The 15,340-nt window shown below is 38.1% G+C and overlaps 2 protein-coding genes across 2 annotated transcripts; one reads left to right on the forward strand and one right to left on the reverse strand.

Moving 5' to 3' along the window:
- The first annotated feature begins 7,679 nt into the window (after positions 1-7,679).
- Positions 7,680-9,298, forward strand: LOC122024566. The gene is made up of 3 exons (XM_042583223.1): positions 7,680-8,033; positions 8,109-8,687; positions 8,794-9,298. Exons 1-3 carry the CDS (start codon positions 7,898-7,900, stop codon positions 9,159-9,161), a joined length of 1,083 nt encoding a protein of 360 aa, XP_042439157.1. The 5' UTR covers positions 7,680-7,897; the 3' UTR covers positions 9,162-9,298.
- Positions 9,299-9,494: 196 nt separating this feature from the next.
- LOC122023212 (probable protein S-acyltransferase 4) lies at positions 9,495-15,126 on the reverse strand. Its single transcript, XM_042581290.1, has 6 exons — positions 15,120-15,126; positions 14,769-14,830; positions 14,458-14,664; positions 14,027-14,344; positions 13,690-13,923; positions 9,495-9,953 (listed from the first exon to the last, which is right to left on the reverse strand). The coding sequence occupies exons 1-6, from the start codon at positions 15,124-15,126 to the stop codon at positions 9,495-9,497; spliced, it is 1,287 nt and encodes a 428-aa protein (XP_042437224.1).
- Positions 15,127-15,340: the final 214 nt, after the last annotated feature.

Here is a 15,340-nt window from a genome sequence, read left to right on the forward strand (position 1 = left end):
ACTAAACTTGGAGTAGTTCCATCCGCCATTGAAGTATTACCTATTTACCACGATAATATCGGAGTCATTGCACAAGTAAAGGAACCTAGGTCTCATCAATGATAAAAACATGTGTTTCGCTGCTATCATCTGATCAGGGAGATCATTAGTAGGAAAGAGATACAACTCGAGAAAATTCCCACTGAAAGAAATCTAGTGGATCCTTTGACAAAGGCTCTACTACAAAGCAAGTTTGAGAGTCACGTCCATGCTTATAGTTTAGGACACTGTGGCGATTGACATTAGGCTAAGTGGGAGTGTTAGATTTTAAGGGATGTCCTAAGGCAATCGTCTTATGTTTTTTACTAAATATAGATTCACTATTTGAGTAATATTATATGTTTGATTGTCTTAAACTCATTTACTGAATTTCTATAATATAATTCATAGTATGAGAGAAATTATAATTGGATCACAACTAGTGGTTATCTTTACATATGCAATTATAAACGTATTAAAATTTCCCTAGTCGTCGAATTAATGCATTTGAACATCATCAATTGTATAAGACTAGCACGGGTTATACTCCTTGGTTCATCAAGCAGTTGTTTTCTCACTGACTGAAGACATTGGAATGTCGAGAGTTAAACGTGGATGCTAGTTATGGTAACTAGCTCATTGGAGTGACTCACTGTAAGACTTCATATGGTTATCTATATATATGGATATGTCTGTGAAATTCTTATTGTAACTCGAGTGCAAGTTTCAAAGAGAAAGATTATGAACCATTTTATTTGAAAAAATTAGATAATTTTAAGCATGCAAACAAAATGTTAAGTAAATTAAAATTAAAACATGCATAAAGATTTAACCTAAGCACGATTTAAGAACCAAATATTGATTCCTATCTACTGGATTAATTAGGAATTTTCTTAGAATATATTTTCTTATTATTTTTTTAATTTGACCTTTGTGATATTTAGAATACCAATTTAGCCCTTGATAGTTTCTAAAATTTTGAACGTGTGTGCATAAATGATCCTTTTCTAGTTTTTATATTTGATCTTTTTTCATTTTCATCTTTTAATTTGTTAAAAATTTCTAATCGATAAGACTTTGCTAAGCTTACTCTTAATTCTAAATTTTTCTTTTTTAATTTTTAATTTTTTGTTTTAAGTTTACAGAGTGATTTAGACATAGATTTTATTCCTAAGTATAACTGATTAGGAGGTAAGAAACATACCTTACTTATTATATCAGATTTGAAATTGGATTCCCCCCCCCCCCCTTCATTGCTATATTTTTTTGATGTGGCTCCCCCTTCATTGATACTAGCTTCCGAGTTACTTGGTTCTTCACGACTAGCCATCAGTGTCAGTCCAGCATAGACTTCTATCTCGGATTCGGATGAAGAACTTTCACCCCAAGTGGTCTTGAGGTTCTTGTGCTTGGTTCAACTTGACCCTCTATCTTTCTCGTTCTTGAGCTATAAGCAATCATCCTTTATGTGTTATTCTTTCTGATAATTGCACCATCGAACCATATACGCTTCTTGGTTTGCATCAAGATCTGAGTCTGACTCGAGTTCGTCCTTCTTATTGACTCTCAGTGCCAGATTTTGACTTGACTCTTTTCTTGTACTTGTACATCTAGATTCATATAATTCTAATATTGAAAAAAAGACCTTCTAGCATACTTACCTCTAGATCCTTTGATATGTAATACACATCTATAATCGATGTCCACTCTAGAGTTCTGGGAAAGGCATTGAGTGCATAGCAGATTAAGTCATGGTTGTTTACCATTTCACCGAGATTGATCAGTCTGGTGATCAACTCCTTAATCTTCGTGTGTAGTTGAGCCACCATCTCATCTTTTTCCAAATGGAGGTTTGTTAGCTTACTCCAAAGAATGTCCCATCGTGCAAGCTACGCTTCGGATGTGTCTTCATGGAGCTCCTGGAATTTCTCCCAGAATTCTTTGGCTGAGTCTAGTTGACCTCTTGAGGTAGCAGAACACTGAGCAGATGGAACTTTGCTTTTCCGTTGGCCACGAATTCTACTTGTTCCTTCTTGGTACAACGATCTTTTTTCTTTTGTGTTTTCGTTGTTATCACGAGGTTCCATAAAATCATATTTTATTGTTAGCAATATATCAGAGTCAGTTTTAAAAAATATCTCTATTTTTCTCTTCCAATGAGTAAAGTGTTGGTTGATACTGGAATATCGTATCGGTTTCCCTGTACAAAAATTTTGTACAAGTCATGAACCATTCCTAACAACCTATTGTGTTCTTTAGAAATTAAATTAGGAATCACAAGCGGAACTTAACATTATTGATTCCAAATTTAACTTATCTGTTCTTAGAGGTTTAGACTTGGTTATGGGATCATCCACCACTTCCTTGACAAAGTCTTTTAAAGAAATTCAATATTCAATCTCTTTATAGTAACCCTAGGTTTAACCAAAAAGAGCAATCGAATCACAAGATCAAAAAAGAAAAGAAAATAACACAAAACTCGAATCACAAATTCGAAACCTAGAATCATATGCCTCTTGTGTTTGGTATTTCAAAATTCTGACAAAGGAAAAACTAGTATGATGTGGAATAAAATTACTAGTTATACCTTTCTTTGTAAGTAACAACATCTTGATCTTCTATCATATTTCTCTTCTTATCTCAGACGTTGTGTGGGCAATGATCTACCGAGATGAGAACCACCAAGACTCCTTCCTTCTTGCAAGTTTCGGCCACAAACTTTCAAGCTCCAAGGGATGCAAGAGCAAAGCCTCCTTTCTCTCCTTCTTCTCCTAGCAAGAACCGGCCACCAACAAGAACTCCAAGAGAGGGATGCACCAGCCACTAAAGAAGAAGAGAAGAGGAGAAGAATAGGGTCGGCCACACCAAGGAAGAGAGGAGAGGAATACTAGAAGATATATTGTGAGGTGAGGCACCTCTACCCCCTCTTTTATATTTCTTGGTCTTTGCATATAAGGAAATTTAATTATAATTAAAATCCCCTTATTCTCCTTGCCATTGGTTAATAAGGAAAATTTAATTAAAAATCCCTTTTAACCCTTTACATGGTCGGCCACCTCATGTGCTCCAAATAATGTAAGTTTTAAACACAAAATAAAAACTTCCTTATTTGTTTCCGGAAATTTTTAAATAAAATTTTCTCTAATTATTTTTCCTTTCATGGTTGGTTATGAAAGGAAATTTTATAAATTAAAATCTCTCTATTAAAACTTGTGGATGATTTCCAAAAAGGAAAATTTTCTTTAAAATTAAAATCTTCCTTTTAACTACAAATAAGGAAAGATATCTAATCTTTCTCTTAATCTTTTGTAGAAAACTATAAAAGGAAATATTTAAATTTTAAACTCTCTTTTAAAATCATGACTTCCACATATGGAAAGATTTTAAATAAAATCTCTTTTATTTTTATATGGCCGGTCACACCAAACCTGGGCTCCAAGCTAGGGTCGACCACCTTTACTTGGCTCAACCTTTGGCTTGGTCGACCTAAGCTTGGACTCTAAGCTTGCTTGGCCGGCTACTTAAGGTTGGGTAGCAAGGTGGGTATAAGTGGGTATAACACTTTATAAATAAGAGGCTACGATATGGACCGAGAGGAGGAATTGGTTTTGGTCTCCCGATGAAATTAAGCTTCTCGTGTTCGCCCCGAACACCCAACTTAATTTTATCAATAATAATTCATACCACTAAAGAATTATTATTGAACTACCGCACCAATCCTAAATTACATTTTGGGCTCTTTCTTATCATGAGTGTATTAGTCTCCCTATGTTTAAGATATCGAATGTCCACTAATTAAATGAGTTACTGACAATTCACTTAATTAATATCTAGCTCCAAGAATAATACCACTCAACCTTATCGTCATGTCGGACTAAGTCCACATGCAGGGTTTACATGACAATTCTTACGAGCTCCTCTTGGGGGCATTATCAACCTAGATTACTAGGACACAGTTTCCTTCTATAATCAACAACACACATTATAAATAATATCATTTCCCAACTTATCGGGCCTCTTGATTTATCGAGTTAAATCTCACCCTTTGATAAGTCAAAGAAATAATATTAAGTACATGTGCTTATTACTATATCGGGATTAAGAGCACACACTTCCATAATAACAAAAGGTCTAGTTCTTTTATTAAGTCAGTATAAAAGAACTTTCCTTAAATGGTCCTGTTCAATACACTCAGAGTATACTAGTGTAATTTTATAGTTAAGATAAACTAATACCAAATTACACTATGATTATTTCAATGGTTTGTTCCTTTCCATCTTAGTCGTGAACTACTGTTTATAATTTATAAGGAATTGATAACATGATCTTCTGTGTGTGACATCACACATCATGTAATTTACAATATAAATTAATTGAACAACTACACTTAGCATATAAATGTAGACATTTAACCAATGTGATTCTTTATTTCAAATATAAATGTTTACAAAAAACTAGGCTTTTAATATACACTCTAACACAAAGTCCCCCTCGAACTTAGGCAGATGAATGCTAGATCCGACCATCTTCTTCTTTGCTTCGATCGACAGTTAATCCTTCTAAAGGTCTCTTACTCTGATACCAATTGTTGGTCCCTTAGTGGTCGACTAGAAGGGGTGATTAGCCCTACAATTACAATTGAAATACCTTTCTCTTTCTTTCGGCGTTAACTTCGACAATAAAAGTTAAATGAAATAACTGAAAGAAATACGCAGCAAAAAGGTTACTTGGTTTGCAACTGGGGAGGCTACTAATTCAAGGCAAATGAAGCTATTTAAGTCATCTCCTTCTTCAACACAAGTCGGAGGCGGAGAAACTTTATACAAGACGTTGACAGCTCACGAACAATTAAGAACAATAAAGAATTTGATTACAATTCGAGTGTTGTGGAAACTAGGTGAACCATGGCTCTATTTATAGCCTCACTGGTCGAAGTGACCGTTTGCTGACGTGTCATCTCTAGGCACCTGGACCCTATCCGAACGCCCCCAGCAATGCAAATTCTATCGACTTTGCAATGGCTGAAAGATAGAATTTTTTTCATATCCGGGCGCCTAGACCGGTCAAGGCGCCTTAACCTTTTCTGACGTGGACCCGAAAGTTATCCACAACAATTGCTTTGTGACAAGGTGCCTATTGGGCACCTTAAGGGTCCGGGCGCTCGGACCAGTCAACCAAGTGCTGACTCGTCTAGTGTCTTCTCCGATCGTTGGCTTCTTCTTCGGTCTCTTGGGTGATCCTCCTACCTTCGAGAGTTAAACTCTCCCGAACCCAGCTCCGGCTTTCTCCTCGAGCAGCCTTCCGCTCTGGCTTATCATCCCTTGAAAATGTCATGCACATCCTTCTCGCTCCACCGACGTACTCTTTCATAGCTTCTCGTCTCTCAGATGCGCCGAGCCTGTCGACTCGTTTCTTGTGCCATCATTCTCATCCACTGCATCTTCTGCTCGACTTCTTGCGTTCATAAGTCCCTGCAAACTTAGATGCAAGACATCAAATACGCAGAGTCTAACTTAACTTGGTTGACCACATCAAAATTAACACGGGATACTTATACTATGTGTGTTATGCCTTATATGTGTTTGATGAAATATATGTGAGGATGACTCACGTAGATGTAGAGTTTTATTCATTGTGTAAAGGAAGTGCTTTGGATTGTATGAATGAGTAACCCTGTGATAGAGAGTTTCCTTACTCTCTATGTCATCCCTTAAAACAAAGCACATATCCCTACAAGGGAAGCTAATTAGAGTTTGTGAGTTTTACCGAAATTAATGTTGGGAAGTGATTTACGTAATCTAGGGATTGTATGACCTGATGCTCTTAGTGACAAAAGGTAACTCTTTAACCAGACTTTTTAGATTATCTCTTCTACTTATTATCATTAATATATCGTTAGAAAGTACATTAGATGACTCTAGTGATTGTATGATCGGAAAGCCCTAGGGTAACCTTTTAATCAGACTTTCCAGAACTACTTCTTTACTTAATGGTGTTAAAACTGTGGTAAACTCTCCGATGTGATATTCACGGGGTTGTGCAGGACTTTGGTTAGATGCCCTACAAGAATGTAAGCATGGAATTAGGTAGATAAACAATACATAGAGATATTAACTAGCATCATAATGAAACCGAAATACTAGGTCATCCCCAAATCTAACTTTACCATCTCTCTTCGTTCACTTGCGCTCACACTCTTTCCTTCTCTGTTCTTTCTCTCTCTCTATTGTCTACTATCTCCCTGCTCTTTCTTTCCTCCTTTCTTTCTCTTCTCTTAACTTTTTCAGCTCTCTCAACTCTCATTCTCTTAAGCTTGTTTGTGACTTCAACCACTCTTGATTCTCTAGATAGTAATTGATTCACAGTCCCTGTATATTCGATCTTTTTATTACTTGACAATATTTTCGTGCACTTGTGAATTTTCCATGACATTAGCAGACTTGTCGAATTGGGCACAGGTCGATTCTTAAGGATTTCATCGCTCTAGGTTATGCCCTCCCACCTAGGAGGTCACTATGCATCGTGATTTATCTGTCTATATCTTGTCGTGAGGCCGACGATATTGGGTCGTCTGGGGTGAACAAAATCACTTTTTTACCGGATTCAACTAAGCTCAAGCTCATAAAAAAAATCAAGTCAAACTTGAATAAACATTTTAACAACTTGGTTCATTTTAAGTTTGATTTGGCTTAATTTGGTGATCTTATCAAACAAATTTGAATACCACAAAATTTGACTTATTTACAACCCTAACAAAATCATAGCTCCTACTACTTGTTCTGATTTAGGCAAGAGTATAGGTAGAAGTGCACGTGTTAGAAGCACGCAGTGTGTTAGAACGTATTTATGTGATTTTAAAGGGTAAGGTGCCCTTTTAATAAAAAAATAAAATAAAATGGAATGCTCTAGGCATCTGTTTTTATTTTTGCCCAAATAAAATTTCATATAGAAAATAATTAGAATCTAATATTTTTTATCTACTCCAAACAATAAGCTAGATTTTTTTTTTCCGCTAACCTTGGGAAATATATATACCAATATAAATTATAAATGATAAAAAAAATTGACTAATAAATTACACGGGAATGTAGCTCACGTTACAATCAAATTAAAGATGTTTAACTCACTAAATTTTTTGTTCTGCATATTCTTCTTTATTTAACACAAGTTTAACTTCATCTAGCTATTTAATCTGTAAAGAATTTATTGTCCTATATATACTCTTCTTTATTCAACAAAGAAAAATGATATGCACAAAGAAAAAAATTCAAAGAAAACTTCAAGAATAGACATATAAAATGATGGAGCCCACAAAAAGTAAAATTATGGGTCATGACTTTATGTGTCTATTCTTGAGATTTTCCTTAAATTTTTTTTCTTGAGCATATCATTGTCCTTCAACAAAAGGGCATGATTCCAAATGCCACAAAATGAAATATGATAAAAAAAAAAAAAAAAAAAAAAAAAAAAACAGTTAATCAATTTAAAAACAAACAATAAATGGAATGCAAAGCAACTCACTTACATAAAGATCAGAAGAGGTTCGGTCCCCCTTTGCCATTTTTTATTTTTTTTATTTTTTTCTGTTTTCTCTTTATTTACGATCTTTATAGAAGATGGCAAAAGATCGACGTGTGGGCCATCTCCCGCTCCCAGTTCCCATCACTGCCGTCCGTTCGTGGGCTTTAAATCTTAATACGACAATTTCCTTAATCCTAAGTCACTAGTCTAATTCAGTATTAGACTGGTCAAACTATGTAACTTTGGGCACGTTCTACTTTCCTTATAGCTGGGCTCTGCTAGCGGGCATGCTGCCCTGCCACTGCTACGGCCATTAACTGCTGCGGCACTTCCGTCACCAGACTCAACTGCAGAGACGATGGGCATTTTGGAGGCATTACGAACGTCGTCATCTCGCCGTGAAATCAGATCCGAAAACCGCGTCGGCTGCTTGTCCGGCATCTTCCACTTCCTCTCCCGTCAACACAACCGCTCCCTCAAACGCCTCACCTCCGGTAAGCGGTAACTCTACCTGTTTCCAAGTCTCCCCGTCTCGCCGTTCACCGTTCCGGCCGTTGTGTGTGCTACAGCTAAGAAAACGGAGAACTCCACCGTCACGATTACCTTGCCTCCGCCTCCTCCGCCGACGACAGTGAAGACGATGGATGCCGGCCGGCGACCCTGCGAGACTACGCGGAGCCCGACGATCCCACTGCCGCCCACCGTCGCCGCGATTCCGGACAGCCCGCGGCGCCCGCCGACGGTGGTGGCGAGGCTAATGGGGCTCGAGGAGGACACACCCGCCCCCTCGATGGCTGCCACGCCACCGGAGGAGGACAAGCGGCAGGAGCTACTTCATGCGCTGGAGAAGTGCGACGAGGACCTCAGGGCCCTGAGGCGGATCATCGAGGCCGTCCGCGCGAATGAGGCCGCCTCCCCCGTCGTATCGGCGGCGCGCCGGGTCGAACCCGGCGCTGGTATTTCGAGCAAGGAGCGCTGCGACGGCGGCGATCAACCGAGCCCCGTTTCGGTTCTCGAAGCGATATCGTCCCCTCGATCTCGCGACAGTCTCTCCCCAAATGGTAAGTGTACCACGCAGCAGGCGACGCCATTCATCGCGACCAAGATCCCGAGGCCATCGCCTACCAGCGTCCTCTTCGTAGATAGTAGTAAGAACAAGAATTTTGACGACACAAACACATTAACAATTCTTTAAAAAAAAAAATCCGTATGCGAAGCTCGAACTACTACTTGACGCATCAGTTAATTGTGCAGGAGGAGACGACAACAATAAAGTGACATTGTCCGACGATGCTCAAAGCTGCTCCTTCGACCGTCGGAAGGTGCTCGACGAAACGCCCAAGTGCAACGCGATCGTCGAGATCACACAGCCGAGCAAGGGCAGGGGCATGGCGCGGTGTCGCAGGTGGCCCAGAAGGAGTTGGGCGACGGCCAAGCGTAGTGTGGGCGAGAGATGGGAGGACAGATTTGGAGAGGTGGAGAATTTGGGCGTGTTGGTGGAGCTTGACATCCTGTGGGAAATGGTGGAGGAGTTGGTGGTGGACATGCTTGAATTGTGTTGGAATTTGCCGTCGCGGTCATTCGAGTCTGGATGTAGGTGCAGGAAGAGTTTGTGTTTCTAGTCTCTGTTGCGTAGTGGATCGTGTTGTAGTTTGTCACCCATCGAGGGACTCTGATTTTTCAATTGTTTAGATTTTGCTCGATTAAGTTTTAGAGATGGACGGGTTCGAGATTCAAAATATACTTTACACTTTCTAAAGCTGATGATCACAAAATTTCCAACTATTTACATGGAAAAAAAAATATAGAACAAAATGTCAAAAAGATTAAAAAAAAAAAATTAAGCTTCTTTCATTAACAAGAATGAGTGAGCTCGGAGATCAACCTCGACACTGGCCGATGAAGACCTGCAAGGGGAATGCAAGGAGATGATGATCATCATCAACATTAGCTGATTAGTACTTCGAGATACTTTCCTCATCTGAATTCTCATCCATTACCATGCTCCCCTTCAAGCAACTGGACTTGGAGTATAGTGGATCTTCGTCGATAGGTTCTTCGATTCCGGGGAAAGCTAACGGATAACAATCATCTTCTTTGCTTCTTACTTTGTCTTGTAACTTATCGTCGATAGAACTGCAATCTAAATTTTGTAGGACACTAGAAAATCGCCTGCTACTACCTAAATCAGACACATTGCCTATTTCTAAGTCAATCATCTCTTTTGATCTTTTAATGCTCATCCCTCCATTCGAAGCAGTGGAGAAGGCATCCAATTCGAGCACCCAAGACCGAAAATCATTCAATGATGGAGGAATCTTTGTGAAGAAAACATCTTTTATGTTTCCTAGTAGCCCCTTGTTGTATGGATTCTCTCTCTTGTCGTAGCGATAACGAAAATTCTCATATGTTGTCTGTTGAAAAACAAGGCATAGTAAACTAATTTAAAAAGAAAAGAGAATGAGCATGAAAGACAAAGAGTGAACCAATGCCTATTAACATGCTTAAAACATGAGTTGCTGTGATGATCAACACTATCACCTTAAGCAAACTTGCTTGCACCTCAACCAACCTCATCAACTCACTTCAATTGAGCTCCTTTTGGTTCAATTGAACTAAACCTAACCCATGTCCCGACTTGACTATGTTCTTCTCATATGTTACTCTAGTCAACTTTCCAAATCAAGATTCAAGTTAGATTAAGAGTTTAACAAACACTTTCATATCTATAATAATTTTTATCCACAACATACTATCATCATATGTGGGGAGGAACTAGGTGTGGAGTCATGAGGTAGAGATTAGAATAGAACAATTGAGAACTCACTTGACTGATTTATCAATGAAAAGTGTCTAAAGGATTCAAACTAGGAGGAACTAGGGTTAGAGTCTTTTCTTGCTTGAAATTCAGAGAAACAAAGGTTAGAGTTTCTTCTTTGCAAATGGAAAAAGAAGTCATTCAATCTCAATGCCACACTCTTCTATTAGTACTTCATGACTTTGGATGTTTGGTATTGTTGGTTGAAGTAAACGGTCTTTGTTTAACAAGATGACCCAATATGCAGGTTGGCTCTGATACTTGGAATGAGAAGCTTATGGAAGAGGAATTGCACTTAGATGGCTGAGGGAACCAAAGAACTTGAACTATTCTAGATCATAGTTATTCTAGATCATGAGCTTACTTGTTTAATCCAAATCATTTTAGCCTAATCATAATAGCCGAAAATCAAGTTTAATTTTCAATAGCTTTTGAGCATGCTCCTTGTCATGCAAGGATAGAACAAACAAGAGAGGAGTCTACTACTCCACCAGTAACACCAACTTCAAGTACTTAACGAAACTCATTTGTATCAACTTTAAGTAAAAATTCAAGTGAAAGAATATCATGCTCCAAGAGCTTATGGGACCTTTATGAGGTAATTGAGAATCGAGATAATCTTACTCTCTTTTATCTTTTTGTCAATTACGAGCCCATGGATTTCCAAGAAGCTATAAAGAGTAAGAAGTGAAAAGATATTATGGATGAAGAAATTAAGGCGATCAAGAAAAATGACATATGAGAGCTAACTCTACTTCTTGAAGGATACAAGGTGATTGACTTGAAGTGGATGTACAGGACAAAGAAAAATGTCAAAAGAGAAGTTGAAAGATACAAAGTGAGATTGGTAGCAAAAGGCTACAGTTAAAGAGTAGGCATTGACTATGATAAGATATTTGCTCTCGTTACTCCATTAAAAACTGTTAGACTAATAATTTCTTTAACAACTCAAAATAAGTGGAGAATACATCAAATGGATATGAAATCTGTCTTCCTAAATGAAATTCTTGAAGAGAAAGTCTATATTCAATAGCCATCATGTTCTAAATCAAAAGGCAAGAAGATAAAGTTTTAAAATTGGAGAAGACTCTCTATGAGTTAAAGCACGCACCAAGGGCATGGAATCTCTAAATAGATAGGTACTTGCAAAAGAAAGGCTTCATCAAATGTCATTATGAGCATGCACTATACATAATGTCGTCAATTTGGATTAGGCTCATCGGGTTGACTCATCCCACCAAATAATTTAAGTGAGTTGAGTTAAAATTTTATCAACTCATTTAAAGGCGGGTCAAGGCAAGTCGATCCGCCTAGGCTCGCGACCCACACGGATCGGCCCACGACCCACACAGATCGGCCCACGACAGGCTTGAGTTGGCCCGTGAGTTGAGAAAAAATATAAATTTTTCTCCCAAACATAAAATTAAAGTGAAAATTTCAATGGGCTTGTGGATTTGTTTCACTTAATCTATAACCTAAACTTAAAATTTTTAATCTTTTATATATATATATATATATATATATATATGGGTCGTAGGTTGCCCCACCAAGCCAACAACCTACTTTAAGTTGGGTTGGGTTGGGAATTTCTTAATTCGCCAAGATGATGGGTCAACTTGCCCTACTCCGCCAATGGCTAGCCCATCGCGGGCCAACCCAGTCCACTATGGGTTGAATAAGAATAAAGATATTTTTATCATCTTCCTATACATCGATGACTTAATCTTCACTGGAAGTAATCCAAGCATATTTGGAGAATTTAAAGAAGCAATGACTAAAGAGTTTGAGATGACTAATATTGGACTCATGACATACTATTTGAATATTGAAGTTAACCAAAGGGATAATGGAATCTTCATCTCATAAGAAGGTTATGCAAGAGAGATATTAAAAAAAGTTCAAGATGGATAACAACAAGGTCATAAACACCTCCAATAGAATGTGGAATCAAGCTATCAAAGCATGATGAAGGATAAAGAGATGATCCAACACTCTTTAAGAGCTTGATTGGAAGCTTACAATATTTGACATGCACAAGGCCTGATATTGTTTATGTCGTTGAACTTGTTAGCCGCCATATGGAGGCTCCAACCACCACCCGGTTTAATATTGCTAAGAGAATTCTGTGTTATATCAAAGGTATGATAGATTTTGGGTTGCTTTATTCATCATTTGACAATTTCAAACTTGAAGGATATAATGACAATGATTGGAGTGAAGATATGGATGATCAAAAGAGTATTACAAGATTTGTGTTCTTTATGGGTGACACAACTTTCACTTGAATGTCAAGGAAACAACTTATTGTTACACTTTCTACTTGCGAAGAGGAGTATATATGGTTGCGACTTTATGTGTTTGCCACGCTATTTAGCTTATAAATTTATTGAAGGAGCAAAGGTTATCACAAGAAGAGAACCAAGATTCGAGTTAATAACAAGTTTGCAATAACACTAACAAAGAAAACAATCTTCCATGATAGAAGCAAACATATTGATACACACTATCACTATATCATAGAATGCATCATAAGAAAGGAGGTATGAGTGGAATACATAAAATCTCAAGATCAAGTAGTTGATATTTTTATTAAGCTGCTCAAATTTAGACTTTATTAAGATGCAAAGTTTGCTTAAAGTGACAAAATCAAGTTTAAGAGAGCGTGTTGAAAATTAAACATGATTTTGGGCTATTATGATTGAGCTAAAATGAATTAGATTAAACAAATAAGCACATGATCTAGAATAACCATGATCTAGAATAGAGTAGCTTATTCTAGAACATTCTGGAGAATTATCTATATAAGTATATTATAGTGGAATAGTTTAGAGAGTTCTAAATAGGCTTTAATAACCATTAGATGGAAGATGTGTTGGCACAATCTTAACCATTGGTTAGGAGGTACAGCTAGTATAAATAGGAGTGAACTCTCATTTTGTAACAAAATCAAGATTTCAAGTAAAGCAGAGGTTTCAATACAAGTTCAAGTTCTCTTGTTCTCTCTTCCATCTAAGTGAAATTTCTCTTCCATAAGCTTCTCATTCCAACAATGTTTAGGTTGGCTTAGTTGAAGCATAAATTTGTAGGGAGCTTTGATCTTGAAACCAAGTGTGCACACAAACTAGTTTGCTTCAAGCCTATTTCACTTAAGCCTATTTCTTGGGACATATAGTTCGAGTTCTATCAAACTCTCCTTTAATGTGGTTGAAAGAACGTTACGTTTAACCATCGAACTTACTGAGTTTTGACCTAGTAGTCACTAGAAGATCAGCTATGAAGGGTGCAAGCATTGTTAGATTTTATTCATCAAGAAAAGACACAAAGCTGGTCACCTGATTTTTGCTGATTAAGTAGGCGTGGAATGCTGTGAGCCCGCCAACAAACCAAACCACAAAGAAAATATAGAGAATGAGTGCAAGTGACACAAACTGGCCGCTCATGGATTTCCACACCGAATTGTGGTAGTTCTTCTTTTCTTCGAGAATGTTTAGCCACGAGAAAGTGAATACGTAAATGCTGAGGAGGGTCGAGGACAGTATAAACATGAAGAAGAACCGATAGTTGCGCTGCAGATCACATTTTAGAGAGTTAAAAAAAACATAAAAATTGTTAAGTATCTTCAGCCAAAAGTGATGCTTATATATAATCTCACAGAGTGGCTTGGCTTACTAATCCAATGCACTGGCCAACCCACGGACAGTGGTGATCAAACTTCTGCACGCAATTGTTGCAGATGGCACAATGAGAAGCCCGAGGCGGACGATACAGCAAACATGTCTCACAGTACTTCACTCTCACACTAAATCCATTTACCTCCACTTCCTTGGTGCGAGGTAGCCTCAAGTTTTGACTGGCTGATCCATTGGGCCATTCCATGGGTGGATTCGCGCCACCGTCAAATCTTTGTTCAAATTCTGGCGCTGGCCACAGATTCCGCGGCACTATGCCTGGATCTCTACTAGAAGTCAACATCAAGAAAGCCAAGTCCTGCATAGTTATTAATGTATAAAGATATGTTTCCTGCAAACTGATCATGTCGAATCGAATCTACACTTTGTGTTAGAAAGTAGCTAGCTAGCTAGCTCATGATGATCTCTTACCGCGACTAGGAGAATCATTGCGACAATGAGCACTGGGTACCCAAGTATATGATGGCTTTGGGGTTGAGTTCGATTCATCTCGCGGTTATGGATTTTGACAATAACTTGAGTACAAAATATGATTGTTGGTGTAGCTATCAAAAACATCGATAGGAATATTGAAGTAGCATCCGGACCAAATACCAACCTTCCACCACACAGGAACCTCTGAGAGGACATAACTCTAGATCATAATTCATAACAGAAAGTTGAAAAGAGAGAGAGAGTCTCAGGTCGATCGAAAGAATAACACGGGGATCTCTTAATCTTACATTGTTTCCGTGCCAAACTTGATACAACCTCTTCAATCTGGGCGATTCCATGGAGATAAAAACTATATTTCAAAGGAGATATGGAATTTCGAAGGCCGAATAAGAGAGAGAGAGAGAGAGAGAGAAAGAGGGAGGGAGGGCGAAGCTTCCCCTCCGGCCTCTCTATTGCTCTTCTCCTTTGGACATTTGGGGTGGGTCACGACTAGCTAGCTGCCCCCATCCTTGTTTGGATCTTTTCCCCTGCTTAATTAAGGCAATGCCTTTGTTCTTCTCCATTAACCAATTTGTCTACGGAATTTGCGCAGGGAGGCAACGACGGTGAAAGCGTGGCGATAAGCATGCCTTTTTTACAAGCCATTGTTATGCGCAATGGAACGGTGGAAAAAAGCGACGACAACAAAATATAAAGGCCGAACATTTAGGCAGAGCTGGTTAAATTTAACAAATCTAATATGCACTTTTAGCTTTTAAATAAATCTAACCACACAATAATAATACCTTTTTAATTTTTATTAAACACTATCTATTTTCAAATTTAAATATAATATAAAAGCAACCAAATAATAAAGGTT

This window comes from Zingiber officinale, chromosome 9B, assembly GCF_018446385.1.
Source record: "Zingiber officinale cultivar Zhangliang chromosome 9B, Zo_v1.1, whole genome shotgun sequence".
Lineage (NCBI taxonomy): Eukaryota > Viridiplantae > Streptophyta > Magnoliopsida > Zingiberales > Zingiberaceae > Zingiber > Zingiber officinale.